Source organism: Vicugna pacos, chromosome 9, assembly GCF_048564905.1.
Source record: "Vicugna pacos chromosome 9, VicPac4, whole genome shotgun sequence".
Taxonomy (NCBI): domain Eukaryota; kingdom Metazoa; phylum Chordata; class Mammalia; order Artiodactyla; family Camelidae; genus Vicugna; species Vicugna pacos.
Genome location: NC_132995.1, coordinates 46021946 through 46048364, shown reverse-complemented (window position 1 = coordinate 46048364; position 26419 = coordinate 46021946). Strand labels below are relative to the sequence as shown.

The window sequence follows — 26419 nt, the reverse complement described above, 5'->3', positions numbered from 1 at the left end:
ACAGTGACCCTCAAGAACATGGATGAATCCTAAAACAATATTGAGTAAAACATACCAGGTTACATAAATCAAAATACAGTATTATGATTTTCATAAAATTCATGAAGAAAAGCTAATATAAACAATATTTTGTATAAGCATACACATAGATGTGATAAAAATAATGAAAATAAAAAGCAAAGGAAAGATAAGCACAAAAGTCAGGACAGTGATTACCTCTTAGGAGGAGGCAGAGAGATGGAAGTTTTGGAGTACAGAAGTAGGTTTTTGGAACATCTTAGTGTTGTAGGAAGATTGGGCATGAGAAGATGGTCACATCCCAGGTGTCAAGTGAGTCTCTGGGGCGGGCCGCCAAGTGAGAGTCCTTGGCTTTGCACAGGAAAGAATTCAAGACCAAGCCGAAGTAGAAAGTAGATTTATTCAGGGAGATACACACTGCACAGACAGACTGTGGGCTGTCTCAGAAGACAAGATGCCCTAGGGTATGATGTTGTTAGTTTTTATGGGCTGGGTAATTTCATACGATAACAAGTGGGAGAATTATTCCAGTTCTTTGGGGGATTTCTAGGAATTGGGCCACTGCCCACATGGATGTAGATGTGTCATTCAGCATGCTGATATTTTACAATGAGCATATAATGAGACTCAAGCTCTACTGGAAGTTGAATCTTCTGACATTTGGGCCTAGTTGGTTTTAACCAGTTTTTGTCATATCCTCAATAGCTATGTCATTCTTTTAATAGTTGTGCCCTGCCCCCTTCCCTCCTGTCTCTTGGGTTGCGAGGCAAATTCATTAAATTAATTATACAGTTTTTGCTTTAAAATGTACACATACTCTTCTCTTTCCATTTAAAATATTTTAAAGATTAAAGAACTTAAATAGCAAAATAATTATTAGCATAGTAGACATACTGTTCTTGTTTTACAGTTTGATATCCTAGAGATTGTCCCCTATCAGTATGCATAGATCTATCTCATTCTTTCTAATGGTTATATAGTATTCCACTGAATACACATCATTTATTTAATCAGTCCTCCCTAATGATAAATATTTGGGTTGTTTCTAGCTATAAACAATGTTGTAACTAATATTATTATGCATACATCTGATGGGGTTCAGGACAGACCACCCCAAAATATGCCACTTTTGGTATATTGATTATTTTGAATTAAGTTACTCAAGAAACAGCTGGTATAAGAAGGACACTCTGGTCCTCCTTTCCCCTCCTAAATGCAGGAATAAATCTCTCATGTGAAAGGTACCTTCCCTGTACCAGAAGGGTAGAGGGCATTCTTATTACTAGAGAAAGGGAATTCAGGGCCAAGAAGGCCATATAAATAAAACTTGTTACTTCTTTACTATTTACCACTCCAAGCCCAGACTTCTTTGTCTTGTCAGTTCTTCACAAATGTATTGTTTCTTTGTCTATAAAAGCTGACTGCTCTGGTCACTTCTTTGGGTCTCATGTCTTTGGGGCCCCATACAAATGAAATTAAGTTTGTTGTTTTCCTGCTGATCTCTCTTTTATTTCAGGGAGTGTCTCAGCCCAGAACCTAGAAGGGTAGAAGGAAAATTATTTTTCCTCCCTTACAGTTTTGGTGAGCCAACCAGGAGACTTTCTGAGATACCATACTCACTGCAGATTAGAACCTACAGATCAGATCCTGGAAAACTGGCAGAAGCCAGTGAAGGGTAAGAATTCTTACCAAAGTTGATTCTCCTGGATCTCTCTCTGTGTGCCCTGTCAAGAGACAAAAGAGAATTTTTTTTTTTGTCCCTTCCTTTCCAAATTTAGACTAGCAGGAGAAAATATTTGTGTGAAGTAGTTCCTTGGGTATAGCAACTTTGGTAAAATTTGTTATGAGTACTTTTGTTTGCTATTGATTTTTTTTCTTCCCAGAGATAGTCATTGTTTTCCTTTGTCTACTTTATGACCACTGTGAATATTCTCTCTGGTCTCCACCAGCTGGAGGATGCATATGCCTCTGGCAGTTACCTGAATAGCTATGGATCTGAGCTTAGGGAATTTAAAAAAAAAAGAAGTGAGGGAACTTCTGGTTTGGTAAATCACCTATTTTTTCAAAAGGGAGAGGTTGTATGATTCCCTGTGTTTTGGAACAACTGTTTGAAAACAGGGCTCCTCCTAGTTACCACCTGTGCTTTCCTAAGCTAATTCTGAGAGTAAACTGTCTGCAAGGCTGCATTGTTTGGACTGTCTCTGGGGATGCCTCTTGTGTCCATGGTTAAGCCATAAAAAGGTTTATTGGTTTGAGTCACTACTGAGATTAATATAAGATCCTACTCATCAATGATCAGAAGATGGATCCTCTGAATTGACTATATTTGAAAGGAAAAAACTTTAGAGAGCTCCCATCTTAAACAATTGTCCTATTGAATTAAAAAGTGGATACAAAGGAATATAAGAGTTAACTCTGGGGACTCTCTTAACAAGATGAAAGGTCAGAAATTAGACTTACAACAAAAATCCAATGTAGACTCTTCTTTGTAAAAACTGCCCCATCTCCTCAGCAGGTCCTCAGGCCCTCCTTCAAATAAGCAAGAAATAGATCAGCTGGAGACTAATGTTCTGGGACTAATAGATGCAACTGTCTTTGTCTTGTAAATATCTACAAAAGCAGAAATGTGACTCTAGAAGCAACTTCAAAGCCTACCTATTTTTACCAATCCCAAAACCTCACCTATTCTTCTCAATATGCTTGTAGATATTATAAAAGATCAGGATATGGGAAATATATTTAAGAAAAAGAAGAAAAAATATAAGAGCAATTACCCTAGACTTCTGATGATAGAAAAATATACCCCAAGATGCCTGGAGAAAACTTACATTATTTCTCTGTCCTTTTAAGATCTAAATCTTACCATGTCTATAAAATGTAAACACTCCAGGAGGTAACACTAAGACTAAAGGGGAAACAAACAAACAAACAAAAAAAGGAAGGGAAAGAAACCTTTTTAAAACACAAACTGCTAAGAAGGCTCTCTTGACTCTATAAAATCATTTGACAAGGACAAATAAAAATCTTAAGTATCTTCTCCACAAATATTAGTAAGCCTATTATTCCAAATGTTCTTTTATAAGCTACTGAGTTTTATGTTATCATACCTTTTTCATGGCTAAACTTTTAAAACAAAAACCATAGATCCCTGTCTGTGTCTAGCTGTATGTGTATGTATATGTATTATAGATGTGATATTTTTCTACCTCCCAATAGTATTACCAAAAATAACTTATAAAGAGCTCTATTTAATTGGCTTAAAAAATAAAGCCCTTATATAATTTAAGTATGCTCTCAGAAATATAAAAACTTAGCCCAAATGTTTTTCAAGTTCACCTGATGTCAAATAACCTTTAATAAATAAAAGCTAGTTTAAATTTGTTAATAAAAATAGGTATGTCTTCAGAGTTACCAGCATTAAATTTAGTTCGGCTAAACAATTTGCATTCTGCCTGGGTTTATTAGTCAAATAAGTTCAACATGTTTTCCTGCTGTAAAGTTTATCATCAGGAAAAATAGCTTGGGACAATGGCTGACTATGTCTATCTAATATTTCATAAAGTTTTTGTGAGTAGTCTAAACATAATTGTTAGAAACCAGTGATTTAGATAGATGTAAGTGGCATAAGAGTTTTTAGGTGGACTTTTTAACAATAGTTTTGTTTTATGGTATGTGTACTTAAAGTAATTTTCCAAATCTCTTTGGTAACTTGAAACCTTAGAGTTTTTGCTAAGTTAAGTTAAATGATGAATAATCATTAAATATCTAGCTCATTTAAAAATAAAATAATGAAACATTATTACTGAACATAGGTTTACCTACTTTTGTCACCTTACTACAGAGAAATTAAAGATACATGAATCTCTTAGTACATGTCTTGTGCCACATTAAAAGACTACTATAAAAAAGCATGTATTTCTAGAAATTATGGTATGTCTTCATAATTTGCCAATCTAAAGAATTCTGGTATAACAGAGAGTTCACAATTGCTTACTTCTTAGTTTTCACTAGAAATTAATGTTTCTAAGGGTTAAGAATTCTAATTAGTATATGTGATTAAGACTACTGTAAATAATAAGGGAAACGTCTCTACATGCGAGGAAAGTAGGATATGTGTTTTTGATAAGAAAAGGTATGAGGAACAGGGGTGCATTTTTGTTGAGGGAAATGAAAGTAATTTTGTCCTAAAATAAAACTGGTTATTTCAGAATAAGAAGGAAAAATATGAAGGACAAACTAAAATGGACACAGAAAGTTATAGAAGGTTTATGAAAAAGGAATCTTTGGAAAGGGGTTTTATGGGTAATCAAGTTGGCTAAGATTGGAAAGAACTTATTTACATTAAAAAAATTAATACCAAAAGTAAGCTGGTATAAAAGTAAAATTTGGCTTTCTCTCTCTGTTAAAAGGACAAAGTTTTATTTTAGGTTATTGGTCTGCTCCTGATAAGCTAGTATGAAATGCTTTTCTTTACCTTTTAAGTAATCTGCCTAAAAAGTAAAGAATTTGTGTCTTATAAAATAATTCTCTGTGTTTATCAGCTCTTGGTTGGTTTTGCTCACAACTGTGTTACCTTCTGCATTTGCCTTTGAAATCTTCTGTTGTCACTTTGGTTAATAGATAATTAAATATTGTTTGATAATTTCTGTGACCCTATTTAGTCAAGCATCCAAACATTTTTAATATTTTTGACAAATTTCTCAAAATTCAAATTTTAAATAAAGTCTTTTTTATTTTATTTTTATGAGGGGGAGGTAATTAGGTTTATTTATTTCTATTTGGAGGAGGTACTGGGAATTGAACCCAGGATGTCAGGCATGCTAAGCATGTGCTCTACCACTTGAGCTACACCCTCCCTCCTAAATAAAGTTGTTTTGACATTGAACTAACTTTGGGGTTATCTAGAGGGCCCCTGTAACATCTCTGAAGATTTGTTCTCTTTCCTTATAAATTGAAGAAGAAGGAGGAGGAGAAGAAGAAGGAGGAGGAGCAATTTTACACTAATTAAGCTTATTTGGTATGTTAAATTACATGGGAAACATTGTCAAATAACTGATGGTAAATCTTCTTAGGTTATATTGTGTGAGTGAATATTATTAATAGAAGTGTTCTAGAAATTATATAAAATTCTGATATGCCCCATTTATCAGTCATAATTCTAGTTATTATCTTAAAATATTGTATGTCACAGAAACAACCAAATTTCCTTGGCAATTGCATTATAATGAACTCTAGCCAGATCTTTACCAAGCCGTTTTTAAGTCTTTTATCATTTATAGACTGTAATTATTTTACCCTGATGCTCTTACAAAAATATTCCTGGGTAAGTGTTTCATCTTTGGAGAGACTCATGGAAAGGACTCTGACAAGTACTCTAGAACACAGGTTTCTGATAACTTTAAGATCATCAAACTGAACTGAATATAAAAAGACTTTTCCTCTTACACTAATGATGACTTACAGTAATTTGGTCAATTGTATCTTTATAAGCAGAATTAAAACATTTATTTTTTTCTTCCTGCCTGATCCCTGCAGAATTTGGAAACTGTTAGTGAGAGTGAGAATTCTTATTTTCATGGCAATATAGTTATTTGCATAAATTCAATAAGAATCTGTTCTCCTGGTAATAGGACACAGTTGGAAACATTGGTATATTACCAAGGCTTTGACTGGAATATCATATTTGAGAGGTGTACATAGACTCAGGTATAACCAGACAGCTTTAAGGGACTAAGATTGACTTTATGGAGCCAATAAAGCCCCTTGGAAGTATTGGCCTGGTACCTTGCTTACAGATTTCCCAGCAGCTTTACCAGGTAAGTAAGGAAGGTCACTTCCTGGCAGTCTCATGAACCTTCACATATTTTAAGGACCTTGTAAGAGAGGAATTTACCTAAGTCTGTAGGTATTATTACTGGCAATGTCTGGTGGTGAGTCCTTGGAAAGCTTTTACAAGTTCCATCTGAGATTCCTTATGAAACGTTCCAGCAAAGCAAATCAAACTTCAAAAGAGTCTGAATGTTTAATCACTATTCTTGCTGTGCTTATGTAAGTAATCAAGCCAAGTTTATTGGAAGTAGACTTACTTTGCAAACAATTTAGTCTTGCTATGGTTATCTTTGATAAAAATGGGGATAATTATAGAGAAAAAAATCATGTTTCCATAATATACCCTAATGGATATTATATTCTAGTGCTGTTAATTGTCTTTGAAGTTTTGTTTTCTACCTGTAAACTGGACTGGATATTGAATTCTTCTAGTTTCCTCTAGTATTTGGCTTACAACTCTCCAAAGTAACATTTCCAGTTTTTCTCCCACCCTTCTCCTTGAGAACTAAAACTTCCCTTTTTCTGAAGTCATGTAAGCTAAAGTTGGCTATAGCATGAGTTCAAGTGAGATCCCCAGTTGCTGGGCAGTTTAAAGTTATGTGCATTTCTTCCCTGTTGTAAACAAAAGTGGAAGAGCACACTCTTCCCTTCCATCCAGCATGACCACCAGGCTTTACTTCTTTAGGTCCCTATTTCCCCTTCTGTAATGGCTACAGGATTCTCTGTTCTTCCCTATTTGAAATAAACTTCAGAGAAATCACTACAACAGCTCATATATGGACAATTTTCATGCCTGTTGCTGTATGGGCCACTGAGAAAGATCACTCGAGACATTCAAACTGCAAACCAGAAAAATCTGTCAGATTGCCACTGCCTTCTTTTATTCCATCTGAAGATGTTTTAAGCCCAATATCTAGAAATGTTCTACTGGCTGCCCTCAAGAATCAGACTGGATTAATCTACTCCAACCATTAACCTTTCCTATTCTTTTGTTTCCATAGGAATGCCTCTTATTAAATACCTGATTGCTTACACCATATAGGCCTAATTTGGGAAGCCCACCTACAAAAACACCTCCTGAAATTGGACACAACTGTTTAATTAGACTGACCTATTTTCTGGACCAAGAGACTAGTTCAATGAGATATGGAATAGTCTGCCAACTCAGCTTCTAGACTGTGAAATTCCCACGGAAGTTTCAGAGGAGGGAACTCATGGGGTTCAAGGGCAGGTCACCCTAAAATATGCCACTTTGGCATATTGATTATTTTGAATTAAGTTACTTAAGAAGCAGTGCAAGAAAAACACTCTGACTCTCCTTTGTCCCCTTAAGAGGTGAAAATACATCTCCCATGTGAAAGATGCCCTTCCCCAGAGACAGAGAGACATCCTTATCACCAGAAATAAGGAATTCAGGGCCTAGAAGTCTATATAAACAAACCATGTTACTTCTCTACTCATTTACTACCCCAAGCCCAAACTTCTTTGTCCTATCAATTCTTAACAAATTTATTGTTTCTTTGTCTAAAAGGTATAAATGCTGCCTGTCATGGTCACTTCTTTGGGTCTCATAGCTTTGGCTCCCTTGTGCATAAGAAATTAAACTTGTTTTTCTCCTGTCAACCTCTATTATATTACAGGGGGTATCTCAGCCCAGAACCTAGAAGGGTAGAAGGAAAATTATTTTTCCTCCCCTGCACATTCTTTATACAGTAATCCAAAGATCAGATTTCTAGAGGTGGAATTCCAAATGGGGTTGTCCTGCAGATATTGTCATTAGCAAGGATCTGAGGACACCTTCGAGTGTGTGCTTGAATGCTTTTGCACATGCGAGGTATTTGGAACAGAGTAGGTGTGGAAGTGGGGTGAGGGTGACCATGTATTCATTACTTGAGAAAAGCAACAATAGTGACCTAAGGCCTTCAGGCCTGTTGGCCAGCAGTTCCATAGCCAACCCATAGACTCAGCCAAATTCTAGCCTACTCCCTGAGGGTGAGACAGGGAAGGCTTGGAAGGAATAACTCTCCTGACTTCACAGCACTAGCCCAGCAGAGATGCCTAACCCTAGAAGAGCATAAACAGGGGTGACCCTGAAAATATCTTTTTCTAAGAGAGACCAAGTCCACCTAGATGGGGCAGCCTCAGTACCAGGATCCTTTTATTACAAATCATGAGTTCAAGTGAGATCCCCAGTTTCTGGGCAGTTTAAAGTTGTGTGCAGTTCTTCCCTGTTGTAAACAGAAGTGGAAGAGCACACTCAGTCTTCCCTTCCATCCAGCATGACCACCAGGCTTTACTTCTTTAGGTCCCTATTTCCCCTTCAGAGAATCACAGGATTCTCTGATTCAGGGTTCTCCCCAGTAGGTGAGACTAGAGTGAGGCAATGGAGGCAGTCTCTTTGTACACAGAATTTAAGGGTGCACCAAGAAACTCAGTAATCAAGATAAAGAATACTTTAATGCGATATTTTAAAAATTCAAAACTAACGCCCCCCCAAATCCAGGATGAACAAAATACCAAAACTTAGAAGTGTTAAAGACAAGATCCAACCTTTCACTTTTGCCAGCGTACCTCACTCGCCTCATTAGTCCTGGTTCCAGAAAAACTTTACTTACAAAATCAGGTGGTCAGCCGAGGCTATGGTTTGCCAATATTCCTGTTTTTAAAAATTATTTACTATCTACATTTTTATTGTGGTAAAATATACCCATAATATAAAATTTACCATTTTAACCATTTAAAAATTTACAGTTCAGTGGCATTAAGCACATTCACATTGTTCTGTGTGCAACATGATTTTTAAAAAATATTACATTAAAATATTATATATTGTGATTACTGAGTTTGGGGGCGCCAGAGTCCAGTGTCTCACTTGCCTTACTCTAGTCCTCTCCCTGCCTCCCCCACTGTTCACCCGCTGCTGGAGCCTGAGAGGTGAAACTGCAAGTTTCTCCCATAAGGCGACAGCCGAAGAGTTGTTCCGGTGGCGATCAGGCCACCAAGGACGTCCGTCCAGACTGCCACCGGCGACAGGAAGGCTTGCTCCGCTTGCATCTGCCCGCCCCCTTTGCTCTCCTGCTACACATCTGGCGGGCGCGCTCTCTACCTGCCCAGGGCCACCTGGCCGAGGGCCGGCATTGCCTGGCCCGCCCGCTTCGGGTCACCGGGATTCCTGCTGGCCAATGGGGAAGAGGGTCCCTCCGGGCACCGGCACGTCCAGCGGAGCGGCCAATGGGAGTGCAGCATGCAAATGAGCAGGTGCGGTGGCGGCTGGCCCATCCAGGCGGCCGCCGCCGAGGGAATGTTAGAGGCGCGCTGGGCGGCCGCCGAGCAGACGCCCGGGCTTCGAGCTGCGAGCTCTGGTCTCCCGCCATGGCCCCCGCTCCGCCGCCCGCCGCCTCCTTCTCAACCGCCGAGGTCCAGCGGCGCCTGGCGGCCGGCGCCTGCTGGGTCCGCTGCGGGGCCCGCCTCTACGACCTCACCGGCTTCGTGCGGCACCACCCAGGGGGCGAGCAGCTGCTGAGGGCAAGGGCTGGCCAGGATGTTAGCGCCGACCTGGACGGGCCACCGCACCGGCACTCGGCCAACGCGCGCCTCTGGCTTGAGCAGTACTACGTGGGCGACCTGCAAGGAGACCCTCAGGTGCAGTGGGGACTGGGGTCACACCCTCCCACTCCCCTCCCCCACTTCCAACTCTCCACTCCCCGCTCCCCCTCCCCCAGCTCTCTACTCCCCGCAAGCCCAGTTCACCTGCCCTCCGGGAGGACCCAAGGTGACAGCCTCCACCCTCACCTTCGCTTTGCCTCTCTTCTCTCTAGGTCACTGCCTGCCACTACCTCCCCCCAAGCTCCCCGCCCCCAAACAAGGAGTTTGACCTTCCTCTCCAGCATTTCCTCTGACCATCTTCTGTCTGCTACTGCTCCCACCTTCCAAGATACCTCCTCCTTCCTACTTGTTTCTGTTACAGCCTGAGCCATCTGACAACTCGGATCACCTTTTCCCAGCCCCTCACACACCCAGTCTTTCCTTCCTGTTTCCCTTTTCATTCTCTTCCTCTTCCCAACTACTCTTCCATTTCTGTTTGAATAATAGCTTCCAAGCTCACCTGTCCTCCCCTCACCATCTCACCTTACTCCTGCTTCCAAATGGCACAGATCAGTCACCCTTCTCAGCTAGCTTGCATTTCCTGGTCCCACCCTAGTCTTCTAGTAGTGCTTTCCCTGTGAGTGGAGAGGTTGGGGCAGTGTCTTGGGTGGCCCATGTCAGACACCCCTTTATTCCTTGTCTCGCATGCTGTCTTGGGTGTCCAGAAGAGCCACGTGACAAGGGTAAGCCAGTTTTGCTGGGGAGAAGGGAGTTGTACTTTGAGCTGCGTGCTGCTGTGCACTGCAGGCTCATTATGATATTTAAGCCTCTGACTGATCGTGGGAAAGGTTTTGTAATGCTTATTTCAGGATATGGAAACCGAAGCTCAAGGAGGCTCTATAATTTGTCTGAGGTTACACAGCTAGTCTGTGGAAAAGTCAAGTGTATCTGACTCCAAAATCAATGCTGTCTCCACTTCAAGGATCTCTGAGCATGGGAGATGGCCCTATCTATAGAGCTCCAGGTAGCCTTGGGCCAGAGGTAATCAACTCTTTGGGCCTTCCCCAGCCCCAGCTGTAGGACTGGTGACAGCAGGCCATCAAGCTTGGACATAACCCAAGAGTTGTTCCCTGCTTCTAGCTCTTGCTTTCAAGATGGCCCTAGCAAGTGCTTTTAGGTCTTTGGATGAAAGGACTTGCCTGTCACTGTTTCAGGTGGCTCCTCACTGGGCCATCTTGCCTAATTCTTAAATCGTTTATCCACTAACTCACTTGGTCCCTTAATGATTGGCGGCACTGAGCTGGGCACTGAGGAGGTACCAATGGACAAAATCGATATGGTCTTCATGGACCTAACAGGCTGATGAGGGAACATACTAACTGCACAGTAATTCTTCAGTTACCTGGTGCTATCAGAGTATGAATCTGGAGAAGAGGGGTTCAGAGAGAGCTTTCTGGAGAAAGTGACATTTACATTGGGAGCTAATCAACTGATAGGGCTTTAGCCAGGTGACATGTGGTGGGAAGATTCCAGACAGAGGGAACAGACTGTGTGAATGCTCTGAAAGGACTTGGGATAGTCAAGGGACAAAAATAAAAAACCAGTGTGACTAGAGGCTGGTGGGGAAGGAAAGGAAAATGAAAGGAGGCTGGAGATCAGCTGGGGCCACAGCATGCAGGGCCTGCCAGGCTACAGTCAGTTTTTGGGACTTGATGCTAAGAACAACGGGAAGCCAGGGAACGGATTTGAGCAGGGTGTGGCGTGGTCAGATTTGCATCTATGGAAGAGCACCCTCCCTGTACTGCTGAGAAGGAGTGGAGGCGGCCCAAGGGGCATGATGAGAGCAGGCAGGAGGCTAGCCCATAGCCCAGGTGAGAGGTAACGGTGGTGGTGACCAAGGGGCGGAAGGTTGAATGTGGGAGATTTCATAGGTAAAGTGCCAGGACTCAGCATTCTGCAACGGGAGCCCAGTGTAATTTTGGAAGCTGATGTTTGGTGTCAGGTCATGCTGAAGGGGCAGACAGTTTAGCTGTAGATATCACTGAAGCTGAGTGCAGGAAATGAGAGGTGGGTGCTGGAATACTAGAGATTCAGGCTTGTGATGGCTCATAGGACCTTCCTGCATTGTAACTGTGTCCTATAAACAGGAGCCTTAGGTATGGTTTCTTCTCTCAGCACCTGGCCAGCTGCCCTGGATGCTCCACCTCCCAGCTCTGTTGACCACCCAGCACTGTGGTTTGATTTGGCTCTGTTTTGCTTGGTCTTAGCTTATCCTCAGAGAACACTGAGTCTAAATTGCTTTCCTACCCCTGCACTCACCTGTTACCCCAAGTGTCCTAGTGTGGCCAAGTTTCAGGCATCCTTATATCTGGGCCCCAACCTGAGGATGTCAGGAAAAATACTAAAAACTAACCCCACAGTTAAAACCCAAGGCCCTAACTTGACCAATGGCCATAGTCACCCAGTACTCCAGTTGCTTGTCAGCTTCTGTCTGCAGATTTCTATTCTAGGAAATGAGTGTAGGGTGGCCTTTATGTTGGGAGACAGATGTAGTCAGAGGAGAAATCTGGAGGGAAGTATCCTTTCAGAGAGAAGCCCTCTTCTTAAGGCCTGAATGGAGATAAGACATTGCTGTTCTTCTCTCTAGTTAGGCCCTTAGTTAGCAGCCCCCATGCCGCCTTCTCCACCTCCTTCCTCTCCTCCTGCTGGACCAGAAGGCTGACACTGTTGAGGTTAGAACCGAACTCCGGTAATGTGAGGACCAGGAGGGGCGTTGATGAGGAAGGGGAGTGTCATTAACCAGTTTTGTTTGCAGCTCCTGTCCTAACGCTGCCCCTCCTCAAGTCCCTCGTGGGGAGAGTGGGGAGCCTGTGGGAGCTCTGCCTTGAAACCCCAGGGATCTGGCCCAGCCCCTTTGGTTTTCCCTATTCCCCACTTTGCCATACCCCCTGTGTACACACTTACACACACATTCACACTCTCACGAAAGCACACATACATGAAACAAGTCAAACTTGTTTGAACCAACATACTGTGAAGACGAGACAAGGTCTGTTGTAGCCTTGGACTTGAGGAAGTCACGATGCCTGCCTTGAGCAAGGGAATCAGTGATGGCTGAGCAGGGAAGCCAGGCCCTCTTCCCACCCAGCCCTCAGGGCTCCTCACTCCAAGCTCAGTTGTTAGTGGGGCATGAAGTCTTTTGACTGAGTGGCAACCAGCTTTTTTTTTTTCTTTCTTTTTTTTTAAGAAATAGGAAAGGAAAGAACTTTGGGTCCAAACCTCCTTCCAAGCCTGTAGATACTATTTCTCAGACTTAGGTCATCCTTGAGCCACTGTCCCAGTTTTTTTCCAAATTGGCATACCATTTGAGCTATTTAATATATATGTTTAAGTGAACTCACTTTTTATTTTACCATTTACTCACCCTAGGCAATGATATGAGTGAAATCACAGGTTTTACATGCTCTTTAAAAATAAATACAGAGCTATTAAAAGAAATGCTCCTTCTCCTATCCCCTAAAATCACCTTGGGCACCATCAGTGGAGTAAATATCACATTTTGGAAGACATAAGAAGCAGAGCTTCTTAACCCTGGTATTCTGTGGATCATCTTCTGGGATTGATGAAAGATGAAAATCGTGCATTTTTTTCTGGTGAGAGAGCTATAACTTTCATTGCAGTCCAACTGAAATTCTTTCCTCACTCCAAACCTGCCACCAAGAGGAAAATAACTGTGAAAGGACAGCTCATACTTCCCCCATCTCACCCACTCAGACCTCGAGAGGTCCTCCTGTGGGCAGACATCTGACCACGCCCCTGGAGAAAAGCCCTCTGTTTGAGAAGACCCTGGTGGGAGGCAAGCCTTGGCTCCCTGGCCAGTGTTGCTAGGATAACCCTGGTGTCTGCATAACTCTGGGTGCCAAGTCCTGATCCCACAAGGTGTCTCTATCTCTGAGTGGCAGGCAAGTCCACAGATTCCGCAGCGTGTGGTTCTGCCAGGCTTTCGGGTCTGGCCACACAGAGCTTCAGGGCTTGAGTGATTAAAGAGGGATGGATCATAGGGAGGAGATGTAAGTGCAGGAAGAGTCAGGGTTCCCACCCCACCCCAGGCTCTGGAACAGCCTGAGCAAAGACCAGCTCGGAATGCCAGCCTGAACTGAGAATTCAGGTACAAGCTGATGTTTGGGGAACTTGCCAAACTGCCTCTGCCTGCAGAGCGGAGTGGCTCTGAGAAGTCTGCTAACTGAATGGGGTGGAGATCTGCTTAGCCTACAAGAGGGCTTCCTCACTGGGCCTGCCTGGTCAGTCAGCAGCCACTGTGGTTTGCCATCTGCCAAGGACTTCTGGGCTCTGCCTGCTGTGGTGCCAGACAAGTCTCACCTGGGGGATGGAGCTAGGGCCAGCTGGCAGAGGGCCAGGACACTGTGGTCCCGTGTGACACCGGATGAACACAGGCTCCAGGGTGCTCCCTGGGGTTACCCCAGCATTCCCCCAACTAGGGGGAAGGTCGGAAATTAGGACTCTCTGGGGGAGATATGAAGAAACAGATAGGAATCCCTGAGAGTAATCATTTCTGGAACCATTCCTGGGAAAGAACCCAAATTGATGCCTGAGCAACATCCTCCCTCCCTTCCTTTCTTCCTCCCTCCCTCCCTCCCTTCCTTCCTTCCTTTCTTCCTTCCTCCCTCCCTCCCTCCCTTCCTTCCTCCCTTCTTCCCTCCCTCCCTCTCTCTTTCTGAAACTGCCCTGAATGGTGTCGTGAGGACCTTCACCTCATTAAAGCCTGTAGTCAGTTCTCACATTAACTCACCCAGCTCAGCAGCAACTCCTGACACGATGATCACTGCTCCTGCTCCTTGATACACTGTCTTCACGGGGCTTCCGGACACCATACCCCTTTGGTTTTCTACCTGCATTCATTTTCTATTGCTGCTATAACAAATTACTGCAAACACCGGGGTGTAAAGCAACACAGATGTATTCGCTTACCGTTCTGGAGGTCAGAAGTCAGAAATGAATTGGCAGGGCAGCCTTCCTTCCGGTGGCTCTAGGGGAGAATCTGTTTCCTTGCCTTCTCCAGCTTTTAGCCAGTGCCTGCGTTCCTTGGGTCCTGGCCCCCAGCCAGCAGTCACATTGCTCTGACCTCTGCTTTCCTTTCACTTCTGGTTCTCTCTCTCTGATTCTCCTGCCTCCATCTTTCACTTATAAGGACCTTTCTGATTACACTGAGCCCACCTGGATTATCCAGGACCATCTCCTCATCTCAGAGTTTTTAATTTAATCACATCTGCAGAATCCTTTTTGCCACGTCAGGTAACATAGTCACAGGTTCCAGGTACTGGAAGGTAGATTTGGGGAAGGGGGTGCCTTATCCCGCCTTCTTCACCCCTTGTTCCCCTGGTTGTTACTTCTGAGTCTCTACTGCTAGTTTCTCTTGCTCCTCATTTGCTAGAAAAGTGCACAAACTTAAATGGAATCACAGATGTGTGCTCTGCTGTACAGCTTTTCACTCAGTGCTACGTCTGGGAGATAATCTGTGTTTTTCTCACTCTTAACAGCAGCTATGTCCATTGCTTGCTCTGACCTGCGGAATCCAGAGGCTGTAGAGGGGAAACGGGGAATAACTGGAGAAGGCAGAACTGGTGGCTTGGACAGACCCCATGCCGATCCTCATGAGCCTCGGTAGTCTTCCTTCGGGAACATCTACCCACTACTACCCTAGTTTGGCCAGAGCCCCATTATCCTGGTTATTGCAACAGTCTCCTGGGCAGGTCTCTCCCTGCCAATGCCTCCTGTAGCCCACTGCCTGGGAGGCTTTCCTAAGAGCACTTGGTTACATTACAGCGGTTTTCCTACATCTTCAATGGCTCCCGATTGCGGCATCCTTTATATCCAGCTCAAGCACTATTCCTTCTACAGAGATTCTCCTTACCTCCCCATCCAGAATTGGTTTTTTCCTTCTTCCAGACTCTCAGAGCACTTGGCCTATACCTACATTACAGCATTCATAATTTTCTTCCTTATTCACTGTATTTTCACTACGTGTCTTATCTTCTCTACTCAACTGTAAACTCTGTGAAGACTGGAATTGTCTGATTCATCTGGGTTTCCCTAGGAGACACTAGCACACTGGTGCATGCCAACAGGAAGTCATAAATGTCTGAATAAATGAGTGAATGTGCTTGGAAAACTGAGATGTGTGCTGAGTTTAAAAGGAAACTGGTAATATTAGCGCACACAAGATACTTCAAGCAGTAAAATGTAAAAAACAAACAAACAAAAAACTTCTCTCCAGTTTTTTCTTTGTTAGCTAAAAGGGTTGGGAGTTGATGGAAAGGATGGAGGACTATCAAATGAGTCACTCATTTCTGCCTTTGCCCTCAGTTATTCATAGTCAGAAAGAGTTGGCAAAACATCTTCCACGCCAGGCTACTGCCATTCACCTTTGCCCCTGAGTCTCTGAAAGAGTAGACATGAAAGTAACCATAGAAAATGTCAATTGAGAGCCCTCATTGCTCTCAGGGCTGTGACCCGTCCCCATGTGTCTGTAAATGTCTGGACGATGTGAATAGGCAGGACCTAGGTTCCCTGGATTTTGAGGGTTTGTTTTTTTTTCCATGCAAAATTCTCTAGCTGGTAATCTCTGAACAGTGATCCTCAATCTTCTCTAATTGCTGCTTATCTAAGATGGGCGATGACTCTGACATCTCTCTCTCCATTTGTTCTTGCCCTCCGGGGGAAAACAAGCTCAGTCATAATAAAATTAGAGAGTGACGAACTTGATACTAGCAACACTCATAAGGTTTATCGACGAGAAGTATTCAGAGTTGTTGTTGTGAAGCATTGCCCTAAAACATAGTTATTCAAATACTTTGTTTTCTTACCTTCATAGTATACTGCAAGGTGTTTATCTTTTCCTCTTTATCTACTTCTTTTTTTCTTTTTTATACAATTTTTAAAGATTGCTTTGCATTTACCAGTATTACAAAATATTGGATATATTCCCTGTGTTGTACAATACATCCTTGTAGCTTATTTTATATATAATAGTTTGTACTCTGAATCCCCTACCCCTGTACTGCCCTCCCCACCGCCCCTGGCAACCACGAGTTTGTTCTCTGTACCTATGACTCTGCTTCTCTTTTGTTATATCCAGTAGTTTGTTTTATTGCAAGGTGTTTAGTAGTGGTACCAGGTAAGCAAATCTGGGAGGATTTGTTTTAACATATTTGAACTGCGATGCATACAGAATGTCTTAAGGTCTTGTAATAGGAAAACCAGTAGCCAAAAATTCCATTGATGCAAGTACGTGTGGCTACACACTTAGAGTGAACCATACAATCTGTGACAAACTTGGCTGATGATTACCCAAGTGAATTAGTCATAATTTCTCCTTTAGAACAAATAGAATTTAAAAGGAGTAGAATGCTAGTTCTGCACATTCCTCTGTGCTCAGTAGAAGCTTTTCAACATAGCTTAGCCCTGTGTGATGCTCTGGTTTCCCACTGGAAAATGGAATCGGAATTTTTAGGCATCTCTAATAATGGCTAGTTTTGTTTTATAAATGCCAAATGTTAGTAGTCCATAATAACCCACTTAGTTGCTAGTAAATAGCCCCTAGTCTTATGTTATAATGAAAGTCTATGAAATGAGCATCATTTATCCACAAAGATCAAAGAAAGTTCTCAAATTTTTAAGTCATTTTAAGGCTCACACTTGGAGACTGGCTGCCATGAGGAATGAGAGGTTACATTTGGCTGAATATGGCTTCCACAATCCTGTATACCCCTCAAGCCAGGGGAAAGGCCAGACCAACCCAATTTTGCAGTTGCTTCCTCTTGTCCCAGGCAAGACCCTTTGCAGTGCCAAGGGTAATAGCTTATGCAGATTGGAGGCAGGGTGCTGTGAAAATTCAGTTGTTCCTTGAACCTGAGTAGGAAAGTCCCTGACTCCTAGGGTTAAAGTGAATCTACTTTGAATGAAGACCAAAATTTCATAGAAAATGGGGCAAGGGGTTGGGAGAGAGAAATTGATTATCTTTAGAGATGAAACTAAAAAGTTTTTTTTCAGTTTATTTTAATCTGACAGCAAAATTAAGGTAGTACTTGCTAAGCTGATTCTTAAGTTGAGCAAATAATAAATTAAGTAGTGGTGTTTTTGCACACATGTGGTTTTTCTGACAAAACGTATGAAAGCACAGTGTGACATTATAAACTTTGCATTGACTATTCACAGCATGACCATAAAGAGGGTCATTTTAGCAAGATGGGTAATGGATCTCTCTTGAGCCTTTGTTAAACAAGTCATTTTCTTTTTATTTTTAACTTTTTAGGGAGAAGGTAACTAGATTTTTAAGTTTATTTTTAGTGGAGGTACCGAGGATTGAACCCAGGACCTCATGCATGCTAAGTATGCATTCTACCACTGAGCAATACCCTCCCCACAAATCATTCTCTTTTGAAGGGCCTCATCCTTTGTTGATTGCCTGTGTTTCAGTGTTAAATGTCCTAACTTTGCCAGCTCCTTATTTGGCAATAGAGTTGTAACTAAAACAGTTTTCTATCACTTTCATTGACTTCGTGAAATTTTCTAAGTTTTTGCATTGATTTTCAACCTCACTTTGCAATCAGCTTGTTTTATTACACTGTATATTCTCAGATGATAGTAACCCCAACCATCACTTTATCCCTCCTTTTCTGTCCTCATAATTACACACAAACATAGTTCATACAAAAATTTAAATAGTTGAAAGGAGTGTGCAAAAAAAAAAATTGAGTGCCCCTTCCAGCCCAGTCCCTGTGTAAACACTATCAACAATTTCATATGCAGCCTCAAAAACACTTATATCACTCTATTTCCCACATGAAGGAGTCACATGAGACCCACTGCTTGGCAACTTGCTGCTTTTTTTCACCTAATAACATATTTTGTACTTCCTTCCATGTCAGCAGTAAAGGTTTGCTGCATTCTTTTTAATAGCTATCCCTACTGATTTTTTTTTCTATTCTATCAGTGCTGCAAGTAGCATCCTTACATAATCATTTTGTACACATGTGTAAATAAATTTGTCATTTTGAGTCGTGGATTTGAAGTTTCTGGATCAAAATGATAACCATATTGTATTTTGAGTGGATACTGCCAGATTGCCCTCTAAAAAGGTTGTACCAATTTAAACTCCCTCCCAAAGTATGTAAGAATGCCTGTTTCTTCACACTCTCACCAATGCTATGTATTCCCAGTATTTTTAATCTTTGCCAATAGCTAAAAACAATTGCTCCCTGTCTAAGTTTTCATTCACATGAAGTATGAGAGAGTAAACATCTTTTCATACATTTCTAAATTATTTGCACCTTTTTGGTAAACTGCCTGTTCAGATTCTTTGTCCATCTTTTTGTTGGATAGTTGATCTTTTTCTTACTGATTTACATCACTCCTTATCTATAAAGAATATTAGCCCATTTCCCATTGTGCATATTACTATTTGTCTTCTAGTTCTCATGTGTCTTTTGGCTTGTTTAATGGTTTTTTTCTCCATTGAAATCCTTAAATTTACATGTAGTAAAATATATCGTTTTATCATTCTTAGAAAGACTATGTCTGTATTATGACTTTATACATAAAAGCAAAAATATTTTATTATTCTGCTCATAGTTTTTATGCTTAATGTTTCTGTTGTTGTTTGTTTTTGCTGAAATGATTTATCTACCTGAAATTTCCCCCCTTTTTTTGTATAAAGAATAAACTAGAGATTATTTTAAATTTATATTTTTCCAAATGACCAACTGGTTATCCCAGTAGATTATGGAATAATATATCTTTTCCCACTGATTAAAATTTTAAAAACACCCTTATCACACATCAATCATTCACAGATATATTTTGGTCTATTCTCGGACTCTGTTCTATACTAATGAGATCACTCATTTTTTAATTAAGTTTTAACCATTAGGTTTTTTTTTCTCCCTTTTCTCCTTCTGTTCTATTCTAGCCAGCATTCTGCTCCCACCAGCTCCAGCAGAGAAAGCAAAGGACACGGGCCATGTTGCTGGTCTTGGGGAAACAAGTCAAGCCTGACTTTCAGGAGCTGTGGCTGTCCAGCCTGCCCTGACCCCGCGGTCATTTGGCTGGAGTAGGGAGGAAGCAGCTCAGAGAAGCCCATGCAGGCTCTAGACCCCAGTCTGCAAGCCTGTGGGGAAGTGGTGTGGTGGTGGTGGTGCACCATGGGTGTACAAGTGGTTGCGGAGTGGTAGTGATTTCAGCAGGGAAGGCAGGGATTGGAAAGGGTGTGAAGGAAGCAGCCTTGCTGCTGGAACTAGCCTTGGGGGTTGGGTGGTCCTATGTACCTTTCCTGCACTGTGTTCACAGCCTGTGGTTGGAGGAGGGACCTACAGGTCCCCGTGTGTGGGAACAGCCAGAGGCCAGGACAGCTGGGAGGGAGCCATGTCTGTTGGCAGGGAACCTGGTGCCTCTCAAAGCCCTGTAAATCTAAAACTTCTTGTTCCTCTGGTCAAGAGGACTGGATACCTCTCCACCTTCCTTTCATCAAAATCAAATGAGGAGCTTATTAAAAATAGATTCCTGGGACTTTCTGGGATGATGGAAATGTTCTACATCTTGATGTGAGCATTGGCTACAAGGAGAAATAGAACTGTCAAAACATATCAAACAATACACTTAAGACTGGTAATTTTTTACCATATGAAATTTATACCCAAATTTTTAAAAGAGGTAAATAAATTTAAAACATATTTAGTAATTGCTTCTAAGGATATGACCTCATGATTGCAACAGTGAGACGTTGGTATATAGCAGCCTTTAAAACTTGCTTTTAAAAAGAAATAGTGGACTATGAATGGTAGGATATAGGTAGTACTGATAAAGGTATTCACAGTGAGATTTTTTCACCTTGGCTGTATGTTTAAATTTTTTTTGAAGAAAATGTTGGAAAAATACTGAGTAGTTACACTGGACATCAGTCACAAATATGTTCTTAAAGGATGAGTAGGAAAATAAAAAAGTAATAGCATATGAATAGCTATTACATGCAGCAAGACATCATATTTCTAGGGCTACTATATTAGTTTCCTAGAGCAGTAACAAAGTACCACAAACTGGGTACTTAAAACAACAGAAACTTATGCTTACAGTTCTAGATGCTAGAAGTCTGAAATCAAGTTGTTGACAAGGTTGGTTCCTTCTGGAGGCACTAAGGGAGACTCTGTTCCTTGCCTCTTTCCTAGCTTCTGGTGGCGCTGGCAACCCTTGCTTGTAGATACATCACTCCAGTCTCAGCCTTCATCTGCACAAGGGCATTCTTCCCTGTGTCTCTGCATCTGTGTCTCTGAATTTCCCCTCTTCTTGTGAAGACACCAGTTCAGTTATATTGGGTTGAAAGCTCACCCTAATCCAGTTATGCTTGATCTTAATTTGATCTGTGCAAAGACACTATTTCCCAATAAAGTCACATTCACAGGGTTCTGGGTGGGCATGAATTTGGCAGGGGTGGGATGCAAACAGATATTTTTCCTCCCAATACAGAAACCATTAAACAATTTCCACCACTCAGATAACCAAGATGGAAGTTAGTGTGATAGACACTGGAGAACTGGGTTATATTTCAGAAAAATGGCTCCAGTAGCAACAGAGATTCTAATATTTAAAACTTGTGTGAAAAGTTTGATGTTTCATTTGGGTGAAAAAAATATATGTGTAACTAAATTAAAGAATTAATTAGCATAAGGATATATATATATATATTTCACATTCTTGAGCCATTCCCCAAATCTACAAAATCAGAATCTCTGGAGGCAAGACCTCAGAATCTGTACTTTTAACAAGCACTCTCTGTGCCTCAGAAGCACCGTAAAGTCTGTAACCCTAAGGGTAGAGGGAAAATGGAGACAGAGAAACTGGAGACACTGACAGTGGCTCAGTAGGTAGATCTCTTGGGATTAGTGAAGAGTCTGCATCCCCAGGCTCCCAGTGTGGAGCTCAGTGCAGAGGAGTTAGTTGTATGGTGGGTGTTGAACGGGCAGCCCACCCTGTCCCCCTTCAGGAGAGAGAAGGAGCTGGGGGGTCTGTAGCTCTGAGTCTGGCTCTGCATTTTATCAGCTCTGTGGCCTCGGGTGAGTCAGTAAACCTCTCCTCACCTTAGTTTCCTTATCCCCTGTGTCCCAACAAGATTTTGTGTGGCTACAGTGAGATCATGTGACACGTGTAGAATGGAACATATAGATTAAACTAAAATCAGATTATTATGAGCCTCTTCAGGGCCAGCTTCTGCTCAGAAAAGGTAGATTCCTGTTAGGTGGTAAGAGATGGATGTTTGTAGAAGCCAAGTTGCTTGTTATGTGTTCAGTCTCTCTTGGGCAAAGCCACTTACTCCCTGGAGGAGCTGGAGAGTGGTGACATTCAGTTTCTCAAGAGTTACACCTTCCCCCAGCTAGGGCATGTGGGGTCTGCACCAACCTGCTGCCCTCATTCCGTCTTCACCTGGGCAGGTATAACACTGGACCAGGGACACTTCCCCTGGTCAGGGATGGATGGTCTCCAAAGATGAGACTGGCGACGGCCCCAGTGGTCCCAGGGGCTGGCAAGGCTGTCTCCTTCTCCCCACCATTCTTTTCTCTATTCAACTGCAAACATAGTAGATGTTTTCTCATGGCTCAACTGAGCTCAATGCTGGGGAGGAAAAGACAACTGGTCGCTGCCCTCATGAGGTGTACCTGCCACTGGAGGGAGGGAGAGAAATAGGACAATTACAGGTGGTGGCAAGAGCTCTAACAATATATTTTAGATAGATAGGTAGAAAAATATATTTTAGGACAGGGGGCTATGACAGAGTAATAGCTGAAGTGCCTAGTGGGGGTGTCAGGGAAGTGTCTTCTCTGGGAAATTGATATTTGATGAATGAAAAGGAACTATCATAAGAAGAACTGGGTTAAAAAAAAAAGCATTCTAGACAGAAGAATAGCAAGTGCAAAAGTCTTGGGGTATGACAGGACTTGGTGACATCAAGAAGCCAAAATGAGGCTCTGGTGTTGCTGGAGCATGGTGGGTGACGGAGAGCATGGTGTGGGGTGAAGTGGGGCAGTAAGCAGTAGTCCTGCTTCCATAGGGCTCATGGGTCAGTGTAAGGGATTTAGATTTTATTCTTAGAACAATGGACTGGAGGATTTTAAGTGAAAGACTGACAAAGTCAGTCTAGTTTGTTAGATCATTCTGATTGCCACGTGGAGGAGAGATTGAAGGGAGTCAAGAGTAGAAACAGGAAGAGAGCTAAGAGGCCATCATTGTTGTCCAGGTGGTAGAGAGTGGTGGCCTGGACTGGGTGGCCACTGGGTCGGAAAGAAGTGAAGAGAAATTGGAAATGTTTTGGAGGTAGAGCCACTAGCACTTGCTGATGGATTAAATGCTGGGAGTCCAGGAAAGAGTGAAGGATAATGTCAAGGTTTTGACCTGAGCAATTGGGTGGTTTGACTTATGGAAATGATGAATACTTATGGAAATGATGGGGCAATCATAGTTCATTGGGGCCCCATTAGGTTTGAGGAGCCCAGGAAACACCCAGACAGAGATTTCAAATAGTAGTGGAATATATGAGTCCAGAACTCTGCTCTCTAATATGGTAGCCATGAGACACATGTGGCTATTTAATCTTAAATTAAATTAAATAAAAATTTAGTTCGTCAGTCACACTAGCTACATTTCAAGTGCTCAGTAGACGTATGTGGCTAGTGGCTTCTATATGGGGCAGCACAGATATAGAACATTTCTGTCATTGCAGAAATTTCTATTGAGCAGTGTTGGTCTAGAGCTATGGCCCAGAGTCATGAGGCATTACTGTCTAGCATAGCGGCATCCTAATCTGGTGATTCTGGTCCAGGAAGCTGATGTCCCTGCATCATTCACAAATGGCTCCTTCTTGCCCTCTGTGCTGGATCACAGGAGATCATGTATTCAATGATGTCCCTGACATGTGGCCTTCTCAGAGAGGCACTGACCATCCAGAAGGACAAGTTGCCCTGGGGCAGGGGCTATTCAAGAATGTCATCCCCTGGGGCTGAGCACCATTATAGTGATGAGTATAAACATGGTGTTTAATGAGTGTAAAACATGAAGTATAGGCTGTAACTCCTGAGGAGACACCAGTTCTAGGGCTCCCTATGTAAACTTGGCCAGTTTAAGAAATGTGTAGTGGATTTGGAAGTTGTCAGGTCAAAGAGAGTAGAAAAGAAGACAGGTTTAGAGCTCAACAGCCTTGTGTTCTTGAACTAACCATGTCAACCTCTCTGGACATCAACACCCTCATATATAAATGGGAGAAGATTCCATGTCTGGGCAAGGAGAAGGGAAATTGCTGAATCAGTAAAAAGAAATCGTAGGTATAAGGTAGGCTGTTTTTTGTTGTTGTTACTTTTTAGCTTACAAAACAGTTGAGTGACTTTTATTGTTTTTGGCAGTACAATCATTCTCCACCTTGTAAACAAAGGAGGACAACAATATTTTTCTTTCTCAAATTATTAGATTACAAAAGGCAAATTTAGGAATCTTTGTTTCTGGAATAGTGAAATGTGAGATTATTTGTAAATCGGTGGTCTTGTCTCACCTTTTTAAAAAAATCCCAGCAAAATACAGTATTTTGAGGATATCCTTATAGACTGGAATGTTAAATCTGAAATTTGTATTATTATAGAAGTTGGGTCAGTGAGGAGATAGTGTATCTTCCTTGTGGATAGCACATTCTGTAAGCCTTCCTGAGGTGCCTTGAGGTCTAAGACTTGAGAGACGACAGTCTGGAAATGTCCCATCAAATCTACAAAAGGATAAATGTTGAGGAGCTCATTTCCTGCAGGCTGCTGATGTGCTCCTTAGAGTTGAAATTCTGGTCCTGCCCAGGCTACCACTGCAGGGAGAGGTGGGATCTGGTAAGGCAGGACTGAGGAGGTGAGCCTCAGAGAACTCCCCTGGTCCGCCCTGACCAAGCCCAGGTCAAGCCCCAGGTTCCTGGCTGGAGATTTCCCCTTGGGCTGTTCCAAATCCCCGAGTTTGGCTTTCATCGGAAAATACCATGTGTACCCTTGACTCTTGGTGACTTCTGGGAAATGGTGCCTTCATCTGAGCTTAGAGGCTGAAGAGGAAAAGATCTGCCTGGATGCAGATGGTCCACGGCTGGATCTGGTAGAGAATCAAGTTCAGTAGCCTGAAAACTTGCAGGGGCACTATGGCCAGTTCTGAGTGGGCCCCTTTTCTGATGTCTTGGAATGCCCACCTACACTGGCTTCTGTTTCTGGTAACAAGGTTGTTGCTGATGTCATCCAGGGGAGCTCATTCAGGAGCAGCAGCAATTCCAGATCCACAGCAAACCCATGTAATGGACCCTGGAGGCTGGAGCTGTGTTGTCCACATTCCTACATCGCCTGAGCAGGAGGTGTTGGCCACACCTCAGGTCCGAGTTTCTTATTCCGACTCACTTTCTGTTTTCCTTCCTACCATGAATACAAGGAGAGTGGCTGGCAGAGCTCATTGCCTTGCAGGACTGTGTGTGGGCGAGAAGTGGGTGTGCTTTGGGGGTCCTGTGGCTTGTCACTTGCCAGATACGGTTTTTTGTTTTGGCTTGGTTTTTCTGCACACAAAGGGTTTATTTTAAATGTTTTACAGATAGGCCCCATGGCCTGGCTGGGTCTGGCTTCTGATCCGGACCTTATCAGACAGCACTTAATTAGAGATGGAAGTGAGTGGGTCCTGCTGCCTTCATTTATCCCAAAGTTTCTGCTCCTGAAAACAGCCAGCTTCGAGGAGACTGCTCCTGGGATCCCAGGGGTGGGCTTAGTAACCCAGGTTTCCCCCCAAGGAAGATTCTTGGTGCAGATCTGGTCTTCTTCCTCCCTGGGCCTACCCTTCCTACCTGCCTGGGGCCACGTGCCACCCAGCTTGCTGAGACACAACCTCCCTCTAGGCCTCCATGGGGTCGGGGCAGGTGGACGCAGGGCCTAGGGCATCATCTCATTTCAGAAAAAGGGTTTTCAGGCCAAACCCAGGCTGCGGGATAAAAGGCCATCTGTCCGTCCCTCGGTGCCCAGCCCCGGCTTTCTCGAACAACATTCCTTTATGCTGGCTCCCTCGCCTCCTGCGGCCCCCGCCCCTCAGCACACTGCCTCCTTTCACCGCCTCTGTAGTCGGCTTGTTTGTTTGCCGTGCAGAGTGCAGGCTTTCTGTTGTTCTTGTCTTTTCTCTCCCCCTCATGCGCCCGCCAAGCAAACCCTCTCCGGAGACGACGGGGTCTGGGGCACTGGAGGGGCTGGGGGCTCATGGCAGGGGTTTGGAGCATCCAGGGGAGTCCTCCCAGGGGGTCGGAGGAGGGCGCGTGAAGAACCTCGGCGGGAGGGCCCTGGAAGGGGTTCCTGGCTGGCTCTCCCAGCTACCGTTTGAGAGTCCTTGAATTAGTGACTCGGTCCCTCTGTGCCTCGGTTTCCCTCACGTGTGTGGACACGTCCTCGCGATAGTTGTGTTGATACCAGTGAGATGACGGGCGCATGCGCGGGTGGTAATGGCACTCGCCATGGAGGTGGGGCTCAGCTGTCCCGGGAGCCACGTGGCTGGGTTGGGGGTGAGGATTGCCAACTAGGCCAAGGTTTGCACTAAAGAGAGCTGTAGTCTCTCGGAACTCCAACCCCCCCACCCCAACCCAGAGTTCAGCCTGCCTCTCCCACATAGCACTTCCATGTGGGGAAAGCTGGGGAGTGACTTCTCAGGTCCTGAAGAGGGGAGCAAGGCCACCCAAGGCTGCTAGACAGGGAGAGTGGGCTGAGGAGGAGGCACTCGGATGCCCTCCCAGCCCAGAGCTGTGTGGACTGCCACTGGGGGCCTGGCAGGAAGGCTGTGTTGATTCCAAGACCCTGATTTCTGCTGCCTCCTCAGCGTAAGATGAGAGAAAGATCGTGCCTCTGCACCTCCTCGGGTGCCTCCACGGTTTGCTCTCTTTCCT

The 26419-nt window shown here is 43.3% G+C and overlaps 1 protein-coding gene and 1 long non-coding RNA gene across 3 annotated transcripts in view; one reads left to right on the top strand and one right to left on the bottom strand.

The window, feature by feature from the left end:
* The first annotated feature begins 9120 nt into the window (after positions 1–9120).
* FA2H (fatty acid 2-hydroxylase) overlaps positions 9121–26419 on the top strand; it is a 74275-nt gene continuing 56976 nt past the window's right edge. The window contains exon 1 of one of the 2 annotated variants that reach the window (XM_072967754.1): positions 9121–9489. In XM_072967754.1, coding sequence (XP_072823855.1) covers positions 9220–9489 — 270 coding nt within the window. In that variant the 5' untranslated portion in view covers positions 9121–9219. The remainder of the gene's footprint in view (positions 9490–26419) is intronic. The other variant, XM_006207484.4, reaches the window with a different exon arrangement.
* Positions 23865–25232, bottom strand: LOC140698495 (uncharacterized). The gene is made up of 2 exons (XR_012076295.1): positions 24502–25232; positions 23865–24247 (listed from the first exon to the last, which is right to left on the bottom strand). It is a non-coding gene; the product is annotated as an uncharacterized lncRNA (long non-coding RNA).